General features: G+C 42.7%; 1 protein-coding gene across 2 annotated transcripts in view; it reads left to right on the forward strand.

The window, feature by feature from the left end:
* Positions 1-4,983: 4,983 nt before the first annotated feature.
* Positions 4,984-15,281, forward strand: part of rxfp2a (relaxin family peptide receptor 2a) — a 30,886-nt gene continuing 20,588 nt past the window's right edge. Inside the window, exons 1-4 of one of the 2 annotated variants that reach the window (XR_013468358.1) lie at positions 4,984-5,383; positions 9,809-9,952; positions 14,442-14,525; positions 14,818-14,923. Coding sequence is in view for 1 of the 2 variants with exons in the window: in XM_040182320.2 (XP_040038254.2) it covers positions 5,299-5,383; positions 9,809-9,952; positions 14,442-14,525; positions 14,818-14,923 (419 nt within the window). In the remaining variant the exon portion in view is untranslated. The remainder of the gene's footprint in view (positions 5,384-9,808; positions 9,953-14,441; positions 14,526-14,817; positions 14,924-15,281) is intronic. The other variant, XM_040182320.2, reaches the window with a different exon arrangement.

The raw sequence follows: 15,281 nt of genomic DNA on the forward strand, positions 1-15,281 counted from the left end.
CACATTCTTTTTCCGAAAACTTGCTTCACATTTTGTGTGGAAACTGAGTTCACACTGTAACTAGACCCATTCAATGTTTCCAGCCAATTAATTTATCTCCACATCCTCCAACAGCTGTGGGAGTGGTGAGGGAAGAACACTGGGTGTCTTCTTCTCTCACCACTCCCATTTCAATTTATTCTCTAATGGCGTGGAGGGATGGAAAGTTACATAGAAATTATTGTCTCTGCTCTTTGGAAGGCACCAACATGCCCTTTGTAGGAAATACCCATCAGGGAAAGTCCTTTGGGAATTTAAGTGGCTGTAAATATAATTTGAAACCTATGACTACCATTGAAAAAAAGAGTTTTAGTATGGGTTTGAAAAATGGGCGACGCCCCTCCTTTTGTTTTTTTGCAACCGGAACTTAGAATGAAGACGAATGTGCTATATTTTCCTCGCGGGAGATTGTGCATGGCTCAACCACAGATAGAATAGGAAGAAGCTCAGAAAATAGAAAGACCCACGCAAGATTAAATGTGGTGGAGGGTGGAGGTCTCGCAGCCTGGGAAAGTAAGCTGCTTTGGCTCTGGTGGCGCTGCAGCTGACACGTATGTGTTTCTTGCCAGACGCTAGCAGGGTGACCAGGCTGTTACTCGGCTTTTTGGGGGCTTTTTTTCACAGGCTCCTCTTCTCACCCGTATCATTGATGCTCGGGAGGTGGTGGCTGCCAACGATGTTCTGGGAGGTTTTAACCACACACTGTAGAACACTCAAATCGCCGGCCGTGTACTCGACAGTTTGTAATGTTTCCAGTCAGTGGGCTTTACATTGCTTCTCCGTTAAAGCTAACGAGAACTCGGCGCGGGCATTTGCCCTCACGGTTCCTCAATAAATATAGCCATTGACGAGTTTTTTTTCCAGAGATGTTCGATGAGCGTGTCAGGTGATGCTGATTGAAGCGGTTGGCTGCTCCACCGTGGTGCATTTCACATTGACCTCTGCACGCACAGAGACCGGGCCGGCAGAAAGGCAAGGTAATAGGTCTATTATGTTTCTAAGTTGCAATATAAACACAATCTGATGACTTAGGACTTTCTACCTCTCAAGACCAATTTTGTTTGAATATATTAAAGGCCATAAAATATATATATCATAACACCCAAAACTGCCCTGAAGGAGTTTCTTGGTTGAATTATAATGGCTTCATCAAATTCCAGTCACATAATCTGTGAAAGTTTGTCCTTCAAGCTACTTTAACTCCAAGTTAAATTTGGCTACCAATGCGGAGCAGCTATTTGAACAAAATACTTCACAGACTGAAACAAGTTTTTAATGAAAAGTCAGAGACGAAGCTCTAAACAAATGTAGGGGAACTCGACTGCACTGATTGTGTGTGTTTGTGTGAATCGCAAATACAGTAAGTCAACAAAATATCATATTTAAACATGTATTTGAAAGGTGTCTAGTGTCTTGATTTTACACTGTCTTAAAGATAAAACCAAAAAAACAAATACAGTTTATTGCATTTATGGGGGTAATAAACCATTTCAGATGCGTGGTACTAAAAGACGGGCACTGTAACGTAACGTTACACACTTTCACGACATTTGCCTTGCATCAGAAAGTTCACATTGCCCCAAACAGACGGAGGCTGTTTCTAAATAACTGGTTCAAACAAGCTTAATTATTTAGCTATTTCCCACATACCTCAAAGTGAAGTTTCTCATTTTATTCACAACATTTCCAGTTATCCTCATGCTTGTATGAGTTGGGTTTGACATTTGTGGTACCGCCGATCCAGAATGCCGGAGTAATGATCAAAATAATGAATTAATAGCACTCAAACAAACCATAATAAAATAAGCATATTTTAAATGACTTATGTTCTTATTTTTCCGTGGTTAATAATACATTTGTTTTGCATATTCAGATAAACTAACTTGACTTGACTTGAATAAAACGAAAGATGAAAGCAATTAGTAAATTGTGATGATGAATCAGAAAGATTGTTTCTGTGTTCAACTCTGTGTTCAAAATTGTTTCTATGGCGTTCATCAGTGTTGATTAATGCAACTATGTCTCCAAACTGGGAGCCAAATGGTTTGCGCTCCCAGCTGTTTTCATGCAACTCCTCATGCATAAACATCACCTTTTTTAAATCTTTAAACCACCTTTTTGGTGCTTTAGGTGTAACCAACTGCTTTGGTCTAAGCGTGCTTTTGGGTATTTGGGTGCATATTTGTCCTTGCAAATGTAACAGGGCTGCACTGCAGATGGTGAGGGTCGATGCCTGGTAAAAGTTAATTTGGTGGTTTTCTCCCCCACTTTTAATTCTGAGCGCACACCCGGGGGCCCTCTGTGGTGTCTCTGGCCTCTTCATCGTCTCTGAGCTGTCGAACGCTTTCACTGGTTCGCATCAAATGCAAAATTGTTTTTAATGCGGGAACCACACCAACTGTTTTCTATCATTGTCTCGGCCCCTTGTGTTTCCCACTCTCCTTGTGTCTTCCGTGTGCCCAGATTGTCTGAACTGTGCGCGTGCGCGTTGCCTACGTCCTGCCAATCACCCGGACTCTGCCAACAGGCCCACCTGCGAGCAATCAGCGCATCACCTCTCCCGCTTCGGTCCACCACACGCTTGGCTACAACCTTTGCGTCGTCTCTCCTGCATATCAACCGCGGCTCTTCTCCCACTCCATCGCTGACAGCGGCAGCTGCTCTCCGGGCTCCAGATCCTGGATCGCGTTGGATGGTTTTCCTCGGGTTCTTGCAGCATATGTGCAAAGCAAAAGCAAACACGCCTCCAAACGAATGTTAGTCTGTTTGCCTGCTGGAGGATCAAATACACAACTGTTTGAAGACACGCTTGCATTCACACATACTATTTTGAAGGTGATGTCACTGCCCCCACTTGGGAAAAGAAACATGTCATGGATTTAGTAGCAAATCAATCGCCATTTTGAACTCATCATGAAATATTATGAATTAATTTCAACTGATGCAAAATATGTGAGATCACAGATGTAATGGGGGTACATTTCCATCTCCGGGCTTCGTGCTGAGACAAACAACATGCAAAAAACAACAAGCGTTGCTCCACAAACGAAACCTGGCAGGGAGCTTCTGCACCGGGCGGATTGAACTACCGATGACACACGGCATCACCTGCGATGTAACTTGAGGGCTTTCTTTCGGGGACATTGAGTATCTCCTTTTCTACCTCCATATTCTGCATTTTTGGGTTTGTTTTGCAGCAAAACAGCAGATCTAATTTAGATAGATAAAATGACAATATCCCCATAAGCTTTTTATGGCGGATAAGCTCATTTGTTATCTGTTATGCAGAAAATCGAAACCTCTTCGGGTGATTATTTTCTAATGCAATCACAGAAGGCAGCCACGGTTTTGAATCCACCCATAATAGATTTTTCTAAGTATAGTTGTGAAGTTAGTTAGTTCTGTTTTTTTCGGTGTCTATAAAATAGTAACATTTATAAATGTCCACTGTCATTGTTAAAGAAATACAGAAAGATGTAATGCATTTAAGACTGGGGGAGATGTAAAGTGACCTGACAAATCAAAGGTCAACCTTAACCCTTTGGTTTTTTTTGTTGCCAAACGAGAAAAGTGGTTGCTCATAGGAAAGGTCGTAGCTCACACATTATGCTAAAATAGGCGAGTTGCCTGAATGTCACAATTCAAAATTGCCTGCTGTTAGAAAAGCCGGGGTTAATTCTGTCCCTTTAATGAGAGATGAAGACGGCAGTGAGTCATGTGCTCAGGGTCTCATCCTGCTGCTGCTGCCAGTCTGCTGCCTCTCACATCTTCAGAGACCGCATGAAACTGTTTGTCTACGTTTGGATGATTCTGCTTTATCTGCCCAGTATATAACATCCAAGCGGTAATCAAACGGATTGGAACATTAATGGCACTTCATCGCCATTCAAAACAAAATATCTCCATTGAATCAAAGTGCCCTGAGCCCTTTGAATTCCAGCTGCCACTGATGTCACATAAAAAAGGACGATGAAATAAATAGAATTTACGCAAAAAAAAACGATATCACAAATATATCCAAATGAGCTTGACTGTGGCAGCCCTGCAAAGCAGCAAAGGCTGAGATCCGTCTGTGCTCGAAATACATCTTCACACTGGATTGTAATTGGCACACTGTGGGGAAATTGAATGATCTAAATAACTTCTAAATGTTCCACTTTGTTCAACCCAAAATATTGTATTCCACTCTAATTAAAAAAAATAGAGTCAAATAAGAAGATATATTATTGTTGTATCTGTCCCGTTGGTATTCGGGGAGAGTCATGGGGGGGCAGTTAGCTTAGCGGGACACAAAGTGTAGAGAAAACTATAAAGGAAACAGCAACTCTGATGCAGTAAATTAGCACATTATAGTATATTACGGTCGGCGTGTTATATAAAGGTATATTTGTTTTTCTTTTTTGTCAGGGTACCTGTTTCCCTCCCGCTTCCTGTCTTTACAGCGCGCTAAAGCTAACATCACCTGTGGCTAAAGGCTAAAGATGAACGTGCTCCTCCAATTTAACGCCCCAAAAAAGTCAGACTAAAAAGAAAATAGTCCGGCTAGCTTATTAAAACACAATATATTAATAGTTGAAAGCTGAATTAGTAGAGGGCTAATTTATCAGTTCTGCTCCTTTATTTGGGTTGTGTGGCGCAGCGGTAGAGAGGGTGAAACCGCAAGGTTGGCGGTTCGAGTCCCGGCCGCCCCATGTCCCATGTCGAAGTGTCCCTGAGCAAGACACCCAACACCCTAATTGCTCCCCGGGCAAAGATGTAAAAAATAAAAATAAAAAAGCCATGGGTTTAAAATGTAATGTAAGTCGCTTTGGATAAAAGCTTCAGCTAACATGACCTGTAATGTAACCAACATAAGACCAAGCATGAAGAGATGTTTTAGAGAGGGGGAAGACTGCAAGGGGCGTGTGCGTGCGTGTGCGCGTCTGTCTGAGAGAGAGAGAGAGAGAGAGAGAGAGAGAGAGAGAGAGAGAGAGAGAGATCGTCGCTCGTCGCTCTCTGCATTGAGCTCCGGAGAGACAGCATGGAGAGGACGTCTCTGCTCGCGCGCACCGCCTCGCCACTTCTCAACATTCCTCCAATGGCTTAGCTCACCTTCCCTTTTTTTTTTATTCTTTTTTTTTTATTCCTTCTCCGATTTTTTTTTATAAATGTCGGACACGTTCTAACATTTTGGACAAAAACTAAAAGACCTCGGCTGACTTTTCACTTTTGTTTTCACGCGTCGTTGATCGGCCTGAAGCTTTTCGCAGCCTGAGCGACATGAGCGCAGGAAAACTTCTGCGCCTCGGGATGGAAGTACCTGTCCTGTTTTTGCTCATCCACCTGACCCGCACTGAGATCACAGGTACAGAAACAGACTATTCTGTCACTGCTTGTATTTGCAGCGCTGTTGCGCCACTAATCTCCTGTCTGCAGAGGGCTCATTGTTACATTATTCATTATTCTCCAGTTATTGCCGGTGCTTTTTGTGAATGAACCCCCTGACAGCCACAATTGAGGAGACCGTTTTGCAGAACATGTGTGGCTCTAACATAATGATTCAATATGTTCCCCCCCAGCTGTGTGCTGATCTAGAGAACACTCAACCGGCCCCATGGTTAATGGATTTGTAAACACCAAGTAATGCCAGCAGGTATATTTTTGGAGAGGAATTGTGTTGCTGAGGGGAATTGTCCACCCTGCTGAGCAGATGGAGGTAAAAGATTGATGAATATCTTCCTGAGCAAAGGATCTTATGATATAGGATGCTTTTTTTTCAGTGAGCTAAGATTCATGATGTAAGGGAATACATTCACGGCATTTTATTTAGTCAATTATACCAACATTTCTTTGTTCTCTAGTAGACATTCGATCCGTCAGATTATGTGTTTTTTTTTACTGAGGGGGGTTGAGCTGCCAAAACAAATCAGCAAAATCAATATCTAACTCTTGTCCTATTCATTCATGCCCACTCACACTCCCTGCACTTACCATTCTGTGACTCATCTTCAAATCCCCGACTGTGTCAAAATGTCACTGAAGAATCCCTTCTGGCACCATGCCGTGTGTGTGTGTGCGTGTGCAGGTGACGAGCATGTTGGTAGGACACACATGCTGATGGGGTTTGGTTCCAAACTGTGAAATGACTTGATAACGATAGCTGGACCAATGCAATGCAAAATGTCCATTAAAAAGAAAAGGAACCCAGCAAAATGGCATCGGCGTCCCATGCGCCACATGACAGTAAGAGATGCAGTGTCTCCCGACTGCATTTCATCACCTCAGTCAGGAACAGCTGGAATCAATTGCATATATTTCAGAGGCGGGAAATTGATGAGCTATTGAGAGGGACGTTTCCATTAAGGGCGACAGAGCTTCACTGTCGGGGACGTTCAGTCCGTCGCTGAGCAATCAGTAACAAACAATATGACATTTTCTTGCGGTGGAACGGAAAAACATTCAGTCATTCGCCCTCTTAGACATTAAAGTACAAGGAATCCCCGCCAGTAAAACAGCAATTTGCACCGATGCTTGCAGTATTTCCTTATTGCAAATAGAGTTATTCCGTACGTGTATGTTTGTGCAGCTGGACATTGAGTAGATACAGTTGTGAGGCGGGCAGCCAGATGTGGCGCAGGCGTTCTTCAGACTGCAGGGCCACTGAGGTTTATGTCAGTGTTGAATGTGAAGTGTTCCCTTCCTCTGGTAGACGTGTTGTGTCACACTGGCTCTGCATCTTGTGCTTTCACTCACTGAGGTTATTATTGTCATATTTCCTTTGGTTAGTTACAGGTAATTCACAGAAATAAAGAAACCAGATCGAATCTCACGACAAACCTACTTAGTAGTAGAAATAATTCCAGCAGGCTCAAAGTTAATATTTCCCATTAGTTGCTGCTTTATTTATGTGCCTTTGGGATGTTTTTACATCTAACACCTTTACTTGCTTGCTAAGATAAGATGACAAGTAATCAACCCCAAACTGAGATTTTAGTCCCGCAGGTCTAACAAAGGTATTGAGTGTATTTGTCTTGTTTTCTTGTTTTCATTTTTTCAGTCTGTCCGCAGAGTTCAGGCCATTTTTTTCATGTTGTTTGCTGAGGTTTATTTTGTTCTGGCGTTTGCACAAAATGTCACTTTTCATACAGCACACGCGTGTTCCTTCCCCTGAGTGATTGGGATGACCTTTTTTTTACGAGCACTGTGCTTTTTGTACGTCTGTTCCAAGCCCAGCAGGTCGGGCCTGCACAGCTCATAGGAACAAACACATTCATTAATTCCAGGACATCGGGTTTGAAATAAAACATTGATAGTGGAGACGTACTGACTCTCATTTCTGAGGATGTTTACGTCCAGATGGGTTGAATGGTGCATGAATCCGAATGCTCATATTTAAACTGAATGTCAGTACTTCAACCATACTGTATACTGTGCGTTAGAATGCATATCCAGTTGTGTAAGCTCACATGAAGTAGTTTGCATTTCAATCACAACTAGATGTAAAAATTGTGACTTAAGGAAATACAGTCGCCAATTACATTGGAAAAGGCCTTATTATTTAAGGGTTTGTTCAATTCTATGTGATTTTGTGCGCTCTTGACTTCAAGTTTGTTTTTTAGAAAGAAAAAGAAAGAAATTCTTTCCTAACAGCCAACAACAGTAACTTAAAAAGTGACACTATTTTGGGAGATGTTGCAGATGACGTAGACACTTTGGACTGACTGAACACCACACTTGTTTCTTTGTTCTGCCCTGCAGAGCCTCGGTGTACTTTCCCCGGTGCGTTTGTTTTCATACATGGCATGTCGTCTCGCTTTCTATGGTTTTATAGTCCTGCAGGCACATCTTAGGTCAGATCTCAACGCTTCCAAAGCACTGCGATCGCTGGGTCAAACTCAGTGCAGTCCTGTGACACTCGCTGCGTGACACAACGCGAATGTGCGTTGGGGAAAATGCCGTTCTGCAAAGGGTTTGATTTAGACGTTGCAGCTTATCGGGTAATGTCATGAAATGTAATGGGGAACTTTGTGTTCAGGGGGACGTCGGCTTAGTGCGACACCTTCCAGTAGGTTCTGTTATAACCGCCAAAGTCAAATAAATCAGGGACAAAACATGAAAGTAAGAACATTACTTTAGATATTGTAGGTGTTCACACTTTGTGTCTCCCGCTCATCAAATTGTAGGTTTTTCTCAAGTGTTTCTTCCTCGCCGTGATAACATTCGTGATCCATTGAAACCGATGGCAACCAAAAGTATTTTCTCAATGAATTTGGAAACATATGGGTGCGGAGGAGCCAAAGCCGAGCCCCTCCTCAGTTGTTAAGTTGGCGTTCTCATGAAGCAGTAATGCTTAACGTGTATACAAACAAACTTGCTGTGTGTGTTCCTCACCTGTCCACTAGGTGCCCTCAGTGAGCCGCCCTGTCCTGCACACCTGGGATCCCTCATCTAGCAGTAATCACACCCAGTCCACTTACCTGAAGACCTCTTACTTGTATTTGCTTTTCTTAATCCCTTCTTAATGAATCAGTGCTTCCATTTGGGATGCGGACCGTGAGGGCGAGTTTATAAATGCAGAATTCCGGTGTTGCAGATGCAAAAATGGCAGCTTTGACTGTGCTTGAAGATGTGCATCACGGGTTGGGATTTATAAAGAGAGAAAACCACTATTGTGGTACTTCTATAGAAAAGAAATGCTGTGAACAACGTTGTGAATTGGCTCTTTCTCGCCGCTATCGCATTACAAAATAGGGCAATAATCACACAAATAACCAGAGCATTGTGTGCAAAGATTTAAAAAACAAATTGAATATGTCCACCAACAAACTTTTAAAATGGTTAGAGCTTCTTGTTCCTCTTTCATTTCAGCATCTCAAACTTTGCTTTTTGGTTCCACAAAAATATGTTGTTTGCTGATTATATAAAAAAGGATCACGTTGAGTCTGTTGTATTAGGTGTCAGAAAGGAGAAATACCGCATCTGTATTATTGCAGATGTGTGCACTATTTATCTTGCTGGCAGGCTTTAGTGAAAGATTTGTTCGTGGCATGTTTTTCAGGCCAGAGAGATGACATGATGCAGTAACTGATAAGCCACAATAAGTCTTCATGACAGCTTAAGAGTTGAGTTACTAACTCATATTTTGGTCCTAAATAGCGATATGATGAAATGAGAGGCGAATAAGTACATGTTCAGTCAGTCAATTATCCGGCACAGATATAACAGCGATGGTGCACTGAGGGTAAAAAAGGTGTCTTGGTTTCGAGGAGGAAGGAGTCACGGTACTTGAACATCTGATGACGATTGGGATGGATTATCTGCATCGAAGGGGACTCGGTACAGCAGAAAAGCTCAACTAATCCGATTAAATTTGATAGCGGGTGATTTTTTCATCTGTTCGGGAGAGATGACTAAGAAGGCCGTAGGACTCAAACTGCACTCTAAAGGAAGGAGGTCGCGAAGACCGCAAGATAAACACTTTGAGGGGGTTTATAAATTGAAATATTCACAAAGATATAACTTTAAATGCAGTGAAGGCAGAGTCGGTAACTTAGATGGATGATGAGCCAATAATGTCTCCAAAGTGAGAATTTGCTGTGAATATCTTCCCATTTTAACTGCCTGCTTTAACTTGCAAAATATCACTCACATTTTGTTCGCTAATGTGACAGGCTCTTTGCCAAGAGAATCTTTTTACCGGAGGTTTCTAACAAGAAATGCTAATTTTGATAACAGCCCATATAAACGTATTCTCTCTCTCTCTCTCTCTCTAACTGCATTTCTCCCTCAGCGCTGCTGGCGAGCCGGCTGGAAGTACACGCTGGATGTCCCCTCGGCCAGTTCCCCTGTGGGAACATAAGTGAGTGTCTCCCTCAGGCTCTGCAGTGTAACGGGCACAGAGACTGTCCCAACGGAGCCGACGAGCGGCGCTGTGGTAAGTGTGTGCGTAGAAAAAGTCACTGCAGCGCAACAGATTTACCTCGTGGCAATATTGGCGAGTTCGGAAAATGAAAAAAGAAAAGAAAAAAAAGAAGAGAGATCCTCCTATAGTTCCACCGGACAGCCTTCATTTTGTCTAATGCCATCACGGCGACCTGGGGGAAAATTGCCACTCAACACTCGCTGGGCGCAAAGGGTTATGGTTCAAAATATAATTGCCTCCTCAAATAAGTTTGGAGTCTCAGCTCAATCATGTTATACCCCCCCCCCAAGAAAACGTATGAATGATCAGCAATAAGTGGGAAAACCAAGACATGTGCTCTATAATAGAGTAGATAATGTCCTTCGCAAGTGAGCAGATGAGAAGAGGTCATCCAGCAATTATTTAAAGTGTTCAAAACAGCCCCCATCTTACATATTAAGCAAGATTAAGGCGCCATGCTAGTTCATTAATCAAAGGCGTCTGCATGCATTCATTATCCAGTCAACAGACGTTGTGTCCTGCTGGATTCAGCCAAGCAGTAAAGGAAAAACTATCAGATTTTCACTTGGCTCGGTATTAATCAGAAATGCCAGCTCACATCCTTCGGAGATATGAAAGGCAACAGTAACCTCATTATACTCCAAAGACTCTTTTATTTTGGCATTGTGGGAGAAAATACTTCATTAAACACTTTGAGCCAAAGCATAAGCAAGTCACTTTGATGCAGCCCCATTTTGTAAGTAAAACTTTACCTCATGTGACGTACGCGGCTGTGGTTTGAGAGCCGACGTGCTTCTTCTGCTTTGGGAAAAAGGAAACCGATGACAGGCGTCAGGAATAAGTGGCGTCTTGCTGTCCTGTGACCTCTCCGTGGTCATCCGGATGAACCACTGGAAGACCCTTCGCCACAGTCTGCAGCCTCTTCAATTTTTAACAAACTTAGCAGAAGAATATAAAGTGAAGCACAAGTAACATAAACAGTGTGGGTAGCATCACAAAATAGATGGAAAACACAAGGTTGAGTATTTAAGCAAGACAACCTTTTTTAACGTGTGTTATGTGAGAAAAAGCTCTCTCATGACTCTCCGTTAGCTTCATAATAAAATCATTATGAGAATGAGCCATTTATCAATTAATGTACCTCCTGTTTGCGTGTTGATCACTTAGAGGTTGATCAGATTCATTTTTCCCCCTCTGATAAAAAGTTGCAATCTAGAATTTGTTTTCATTTGTCCGCGGGAGGCCATGCCGCCAATAATCACAAAGCCACTGGCCGTATTGCTTCTCTTATCGACGCCGTGCAACTTTGCTGCAATTGACATTTGCAATTTGCAAGAGTTTGTGGAGAAAGAGACTCACATATTGGGCACGAGGCACAATACGCATCGTCTTCGCAGCCATTTAATTTCTGCCTCTTCCTCCTGAACAGTGCTGTGCACAGACGTCCAGTGCTTAAGCGAACAAGGGCAATTCTTTAATTATTACAAAAAGATAAAGATAAAGTACATGTTTTACTATATTTATTTCGCACTCATATGGATCGACGAAATAAATATTCCAAATCAACGGATCTTATTCAAATATAAACAACAACAACTGCTGCCTACCGGCCTAATTTTCCTTCTCTTTCCTCCTCTCCGCTCCTCTTTTTTTCACACCCCTTCCCCCGTCACCCTTGGAAGCGTCTCTGGGACACCTCCCCGAGCTGCTGTTTCTCACATCCACTCTTCTTCCCACACTGGCTTAAAATATAACCACTGTGTGAATATCATGCATAGAAATACGCCGGCCCCTTCTCCTAGTGAAGGAGCCTCCCATATTTCCCTTCTTTTTTGGGGAGGGAGATTAAGATATTAAACTGCATAGATTTGTGTTCGAACGTTGTTCACAGCAGACAAAAGTTACGAGGAGTCACCTTGAGGCAATGCCAAGTGAGCGGAGACCTGTGAATTGTTTCCCTCTCTGTTTGGAGCATCTGTGTTGGCTGGCTGCGTCTTGCTCGATAAGAACTCCGGTGAGGTCTTGAATTTTATAACACAATTTTATTTGAGGATTGATGCCGGAGACCAAAGGTAAAAACAAAATATAGAAATAATAGAAAACAGAGAAATACGATGTCTTGCAAAAAAGGGCAATTCCCCAGGCGGAGGACGAAAAGGCCTATTTGAGAACTCAAACTATCTATCCGAACACAAACATCTTTATCAGAGCTCGGCACATAGAGAAGTATGAACAGCAAAAGTATGAAAGCAGGAGTAGCCAATCATTTAAAAAGGCCGGTTTGATTTCCACCACATCTGCTTAAATCATGGGAGATTTCATGCAATTAAATGTCTGATTAAAGCGAGTTGCTCAGTGCAGAAGCGAAGGACTGGTTAACAGCTGCACCATCAAATTGGTTGTTCTTTAATCCATGTTCCCTCCAGCGAGATTTGGGACCTCTTTGATTTTAGTCACAGGTGTGGATGTAAGCATGAACATTTCCCCTTTTATAGATTTTTCAATTCTCCAGGTGCTGCCGTTCACCACATCGTGCTGTGAACGCTAGAGCGAATAACCCTGGCTGTGGGAATGCAAGGCCGCGGACCAGCTATCAGATGATCAATGAGTAAGGGATGTCTCAAAGGAAGGCTAAGGCTTGTCTAAATAGTGATGCACACAGCGAATGACTTCGCTTCTCTCAATGTTGCTGTTAATACTGCGGTTCTCTGCTGGATATTTACGATTAGATGCTGAGGCGGGGCGGTGCCGCTTATTCCTCCAGCAACAACTGTGGAAAAGCACCGAGGCAACACTTCAATCGGAAGCGTAAATTAAAAGTGAAGCTTGATCAAGTGCTTTAATGAATTAATATAGGGCAGGGTGTGCCCAGCAGGAAAAAAACATTGAGGAGGTGCTCATAGGGTCTCACTGGGGAGAGAGCTCAGTAGATTTATGACAGCCAAGGCCGATCTCCACTGCGGGGCCCGATGATCTGTCAAAACTTCATTTTACATCAGCACTGAGCCTCCCGGGCCGCGCTTACCCAACCCGTGGCACGATTCACAGCTTAAAATTGAAAATATCCCTCGCATAGTTGACATTTATGTTTTAGATCTGAACTACGAGACGAAGCATTCCGGTTTATTTCCGGTTAATGACGGAGAAAGCAAATGACTTGACTGCTTGTGCAAAGACAAAAAACAACTCCGTCACATCTGGGCATGATGGGCTTCCAATCTGTTTCTCATCGAGCTTCACTTACAGCAGCAGTTTTGAATGTCGGTCCGGCTGTAAGCTGGTGAAGGCGCAGAATGTGCTCGTCAGACGCGACATGCACGTCTGACAGCTCCAACCGACTCTGCTTTGAGCCGCTGCAAAATATTACTTTCATTAAAAGCAACATCGACGAAGCCTCCATAAGATTTCTGTGTAGACAAGTGCAGTTCCAGCTCTAAAAGGGCCCTGAAGTCACTTTCGTGACAGAGAAAGGTTGCTGGTCCATTTGAAGATTCATATTTACTAAAATAAAACAATAAAAATGTTATCTTTATTTTGAAATATGATTCATATCTGTAATCAAACTATCACATTACAATTGAAAGTAAATGTATCATCTGCACCTGAAATTAATATTCGAATGCAGGATTTGTGTTGTTAATTATTCGTATTTGTATTGTTTTAGTAGTTTATAGTTTAAGAGTGAAAACTTAAACAACTAGACAATAGTTTGGTCTGAGACCCTCTGATAATTACGCCACCCCATGAAAAACACAAAGAAGACCTGGTTACTTGCTTTAACGTGTATTATAGTTGCCTGCTTTGACCCCCTAACCACTGTACTTAAAGAAGAGCATGGATTTAATAAGCAGAGGAATATTGCCGGACGTTATTGGTGTTGTAAGCTAGTATGAGTCACAAACCATGAAAACACATTCTTATTAAGTTGGGAAAACTGCTGAAATTCACTGTGTTTGGATTCCACTTTCAGTTGTCTATCTGCTTCTGCTGACTCCGGGGAAGTGAAGAAGAGAATTGGTTATATTCAACACAATTTAATTGTACCCTGCCTTTGCCGTCCCCCAGTGTCATCTAAAATTGGCTCCATTTCCCCCAGTGAAACTGAACCGAATAAGCAGTTAAAAGATAGTGGATGGAGGGATTATAATCCCTTTTTTGTTAAATTTGCCATGAGTGTGTTTTGTTTAGTGCCCGTTTTTTGCTAAATGAAAGGTGTGAGTGCTTCATTTAGGGTTGTCGATACTCGTTTGAATAACAGTCGTACCAGCGCGACACACGATCCGGCCCGACTGGGTCGTGATTGCAAGTCGCTTATTCTAAAATGGTTTGCAACAAGCAAGAGACTCACGCAGTAACATGGTAGGTTGTTAAAGTCGGCGGCATTTATTATCAAAGTAAGTAGTTTTCCAATGTCTGTTGTCGAACGCCTTGAGACGTGCAGATCGCGACCATTTCACATATTTCCGCACGGATAATTATTTTTCCTTGACTGGCTTTGCAGGGGACAACATCGGGTGGGCCGACTTAATTGGCCAAACACTGCAGGATGCCAATGACGTGGACAATTACTTCCGGGATGAGTGTTGTAAGTGTGTGTGTAAATTGTATTTGTGTAGTGTTTACTTTTAGCATGTGTGTGCACAGTATATTAGTGTGTTTAGCAAGTGTGGGAATCATAGTCAATGTAATCACAGTTGGGTTCTCAGAAAGTGTGGCATTTTTAAGTTAACGGATAATAATAATAACGGGTAATAATCATCGATGGCCACCAAAGGACTACTTCTGCCAACTGTTATAATTCTGCAAAAAGCCGCTACAGTGAAGTGCGTTTGTGCGTGTGTGTGTGTGTGTGTGTGTGTGTGTGTGTGTGTGTTTAGTCTTGCAGGAGTATCCAGAGAGTTGTGACTGCATTCAGACGGATGTGGAGTGCGTGGCGGTCAACCTACAGGCTGTTCCACTTCTCTCTACAAACGTTACCTCTCTGTAAGTGTCCTCTGATTGTCCTCTGATTGTCCTCTGAATTACTGTGTGTGTGTGAGGGTGTGTGTGTGCGCGCGCGTGTGCGTGTGTGTGTGTGTGTGTGTGTGTGTGTGTGTGTGTGTGTGTGCGTGCGTGGGTGCGCTTCCGGGTTTGTGAATACCAATTTGAGTGGATAATCTTCAGTCACCCTGGTTCACAAATGAGTTCTTAAAGGATAAATTATGCTGTTTTCAGCTTGTTGTTACTGTATGTAGAAGCATCGATGCCATAACAATGAACCCCGACAGATAAACGAAATAAATCCATTTCAAATCACCAAGATGACGACAGTAAGTGGTTGACTATATTTGGCGAATGATTG

This window comes from Gasterosteus aculeatus, chromosome 7 (assembly GCF_964276395.1).
Source record: "Gasterosteus aculeatus chromosome 7, fGasAcu3.hap1.1, whole genome shotgun sequence".
NCBI lineage: Eukaryota > Metazoa > Chordata > Actinopteri > Perciformes > Gasterosteidae > Gasterosteus > Gasterosteus aculeatus.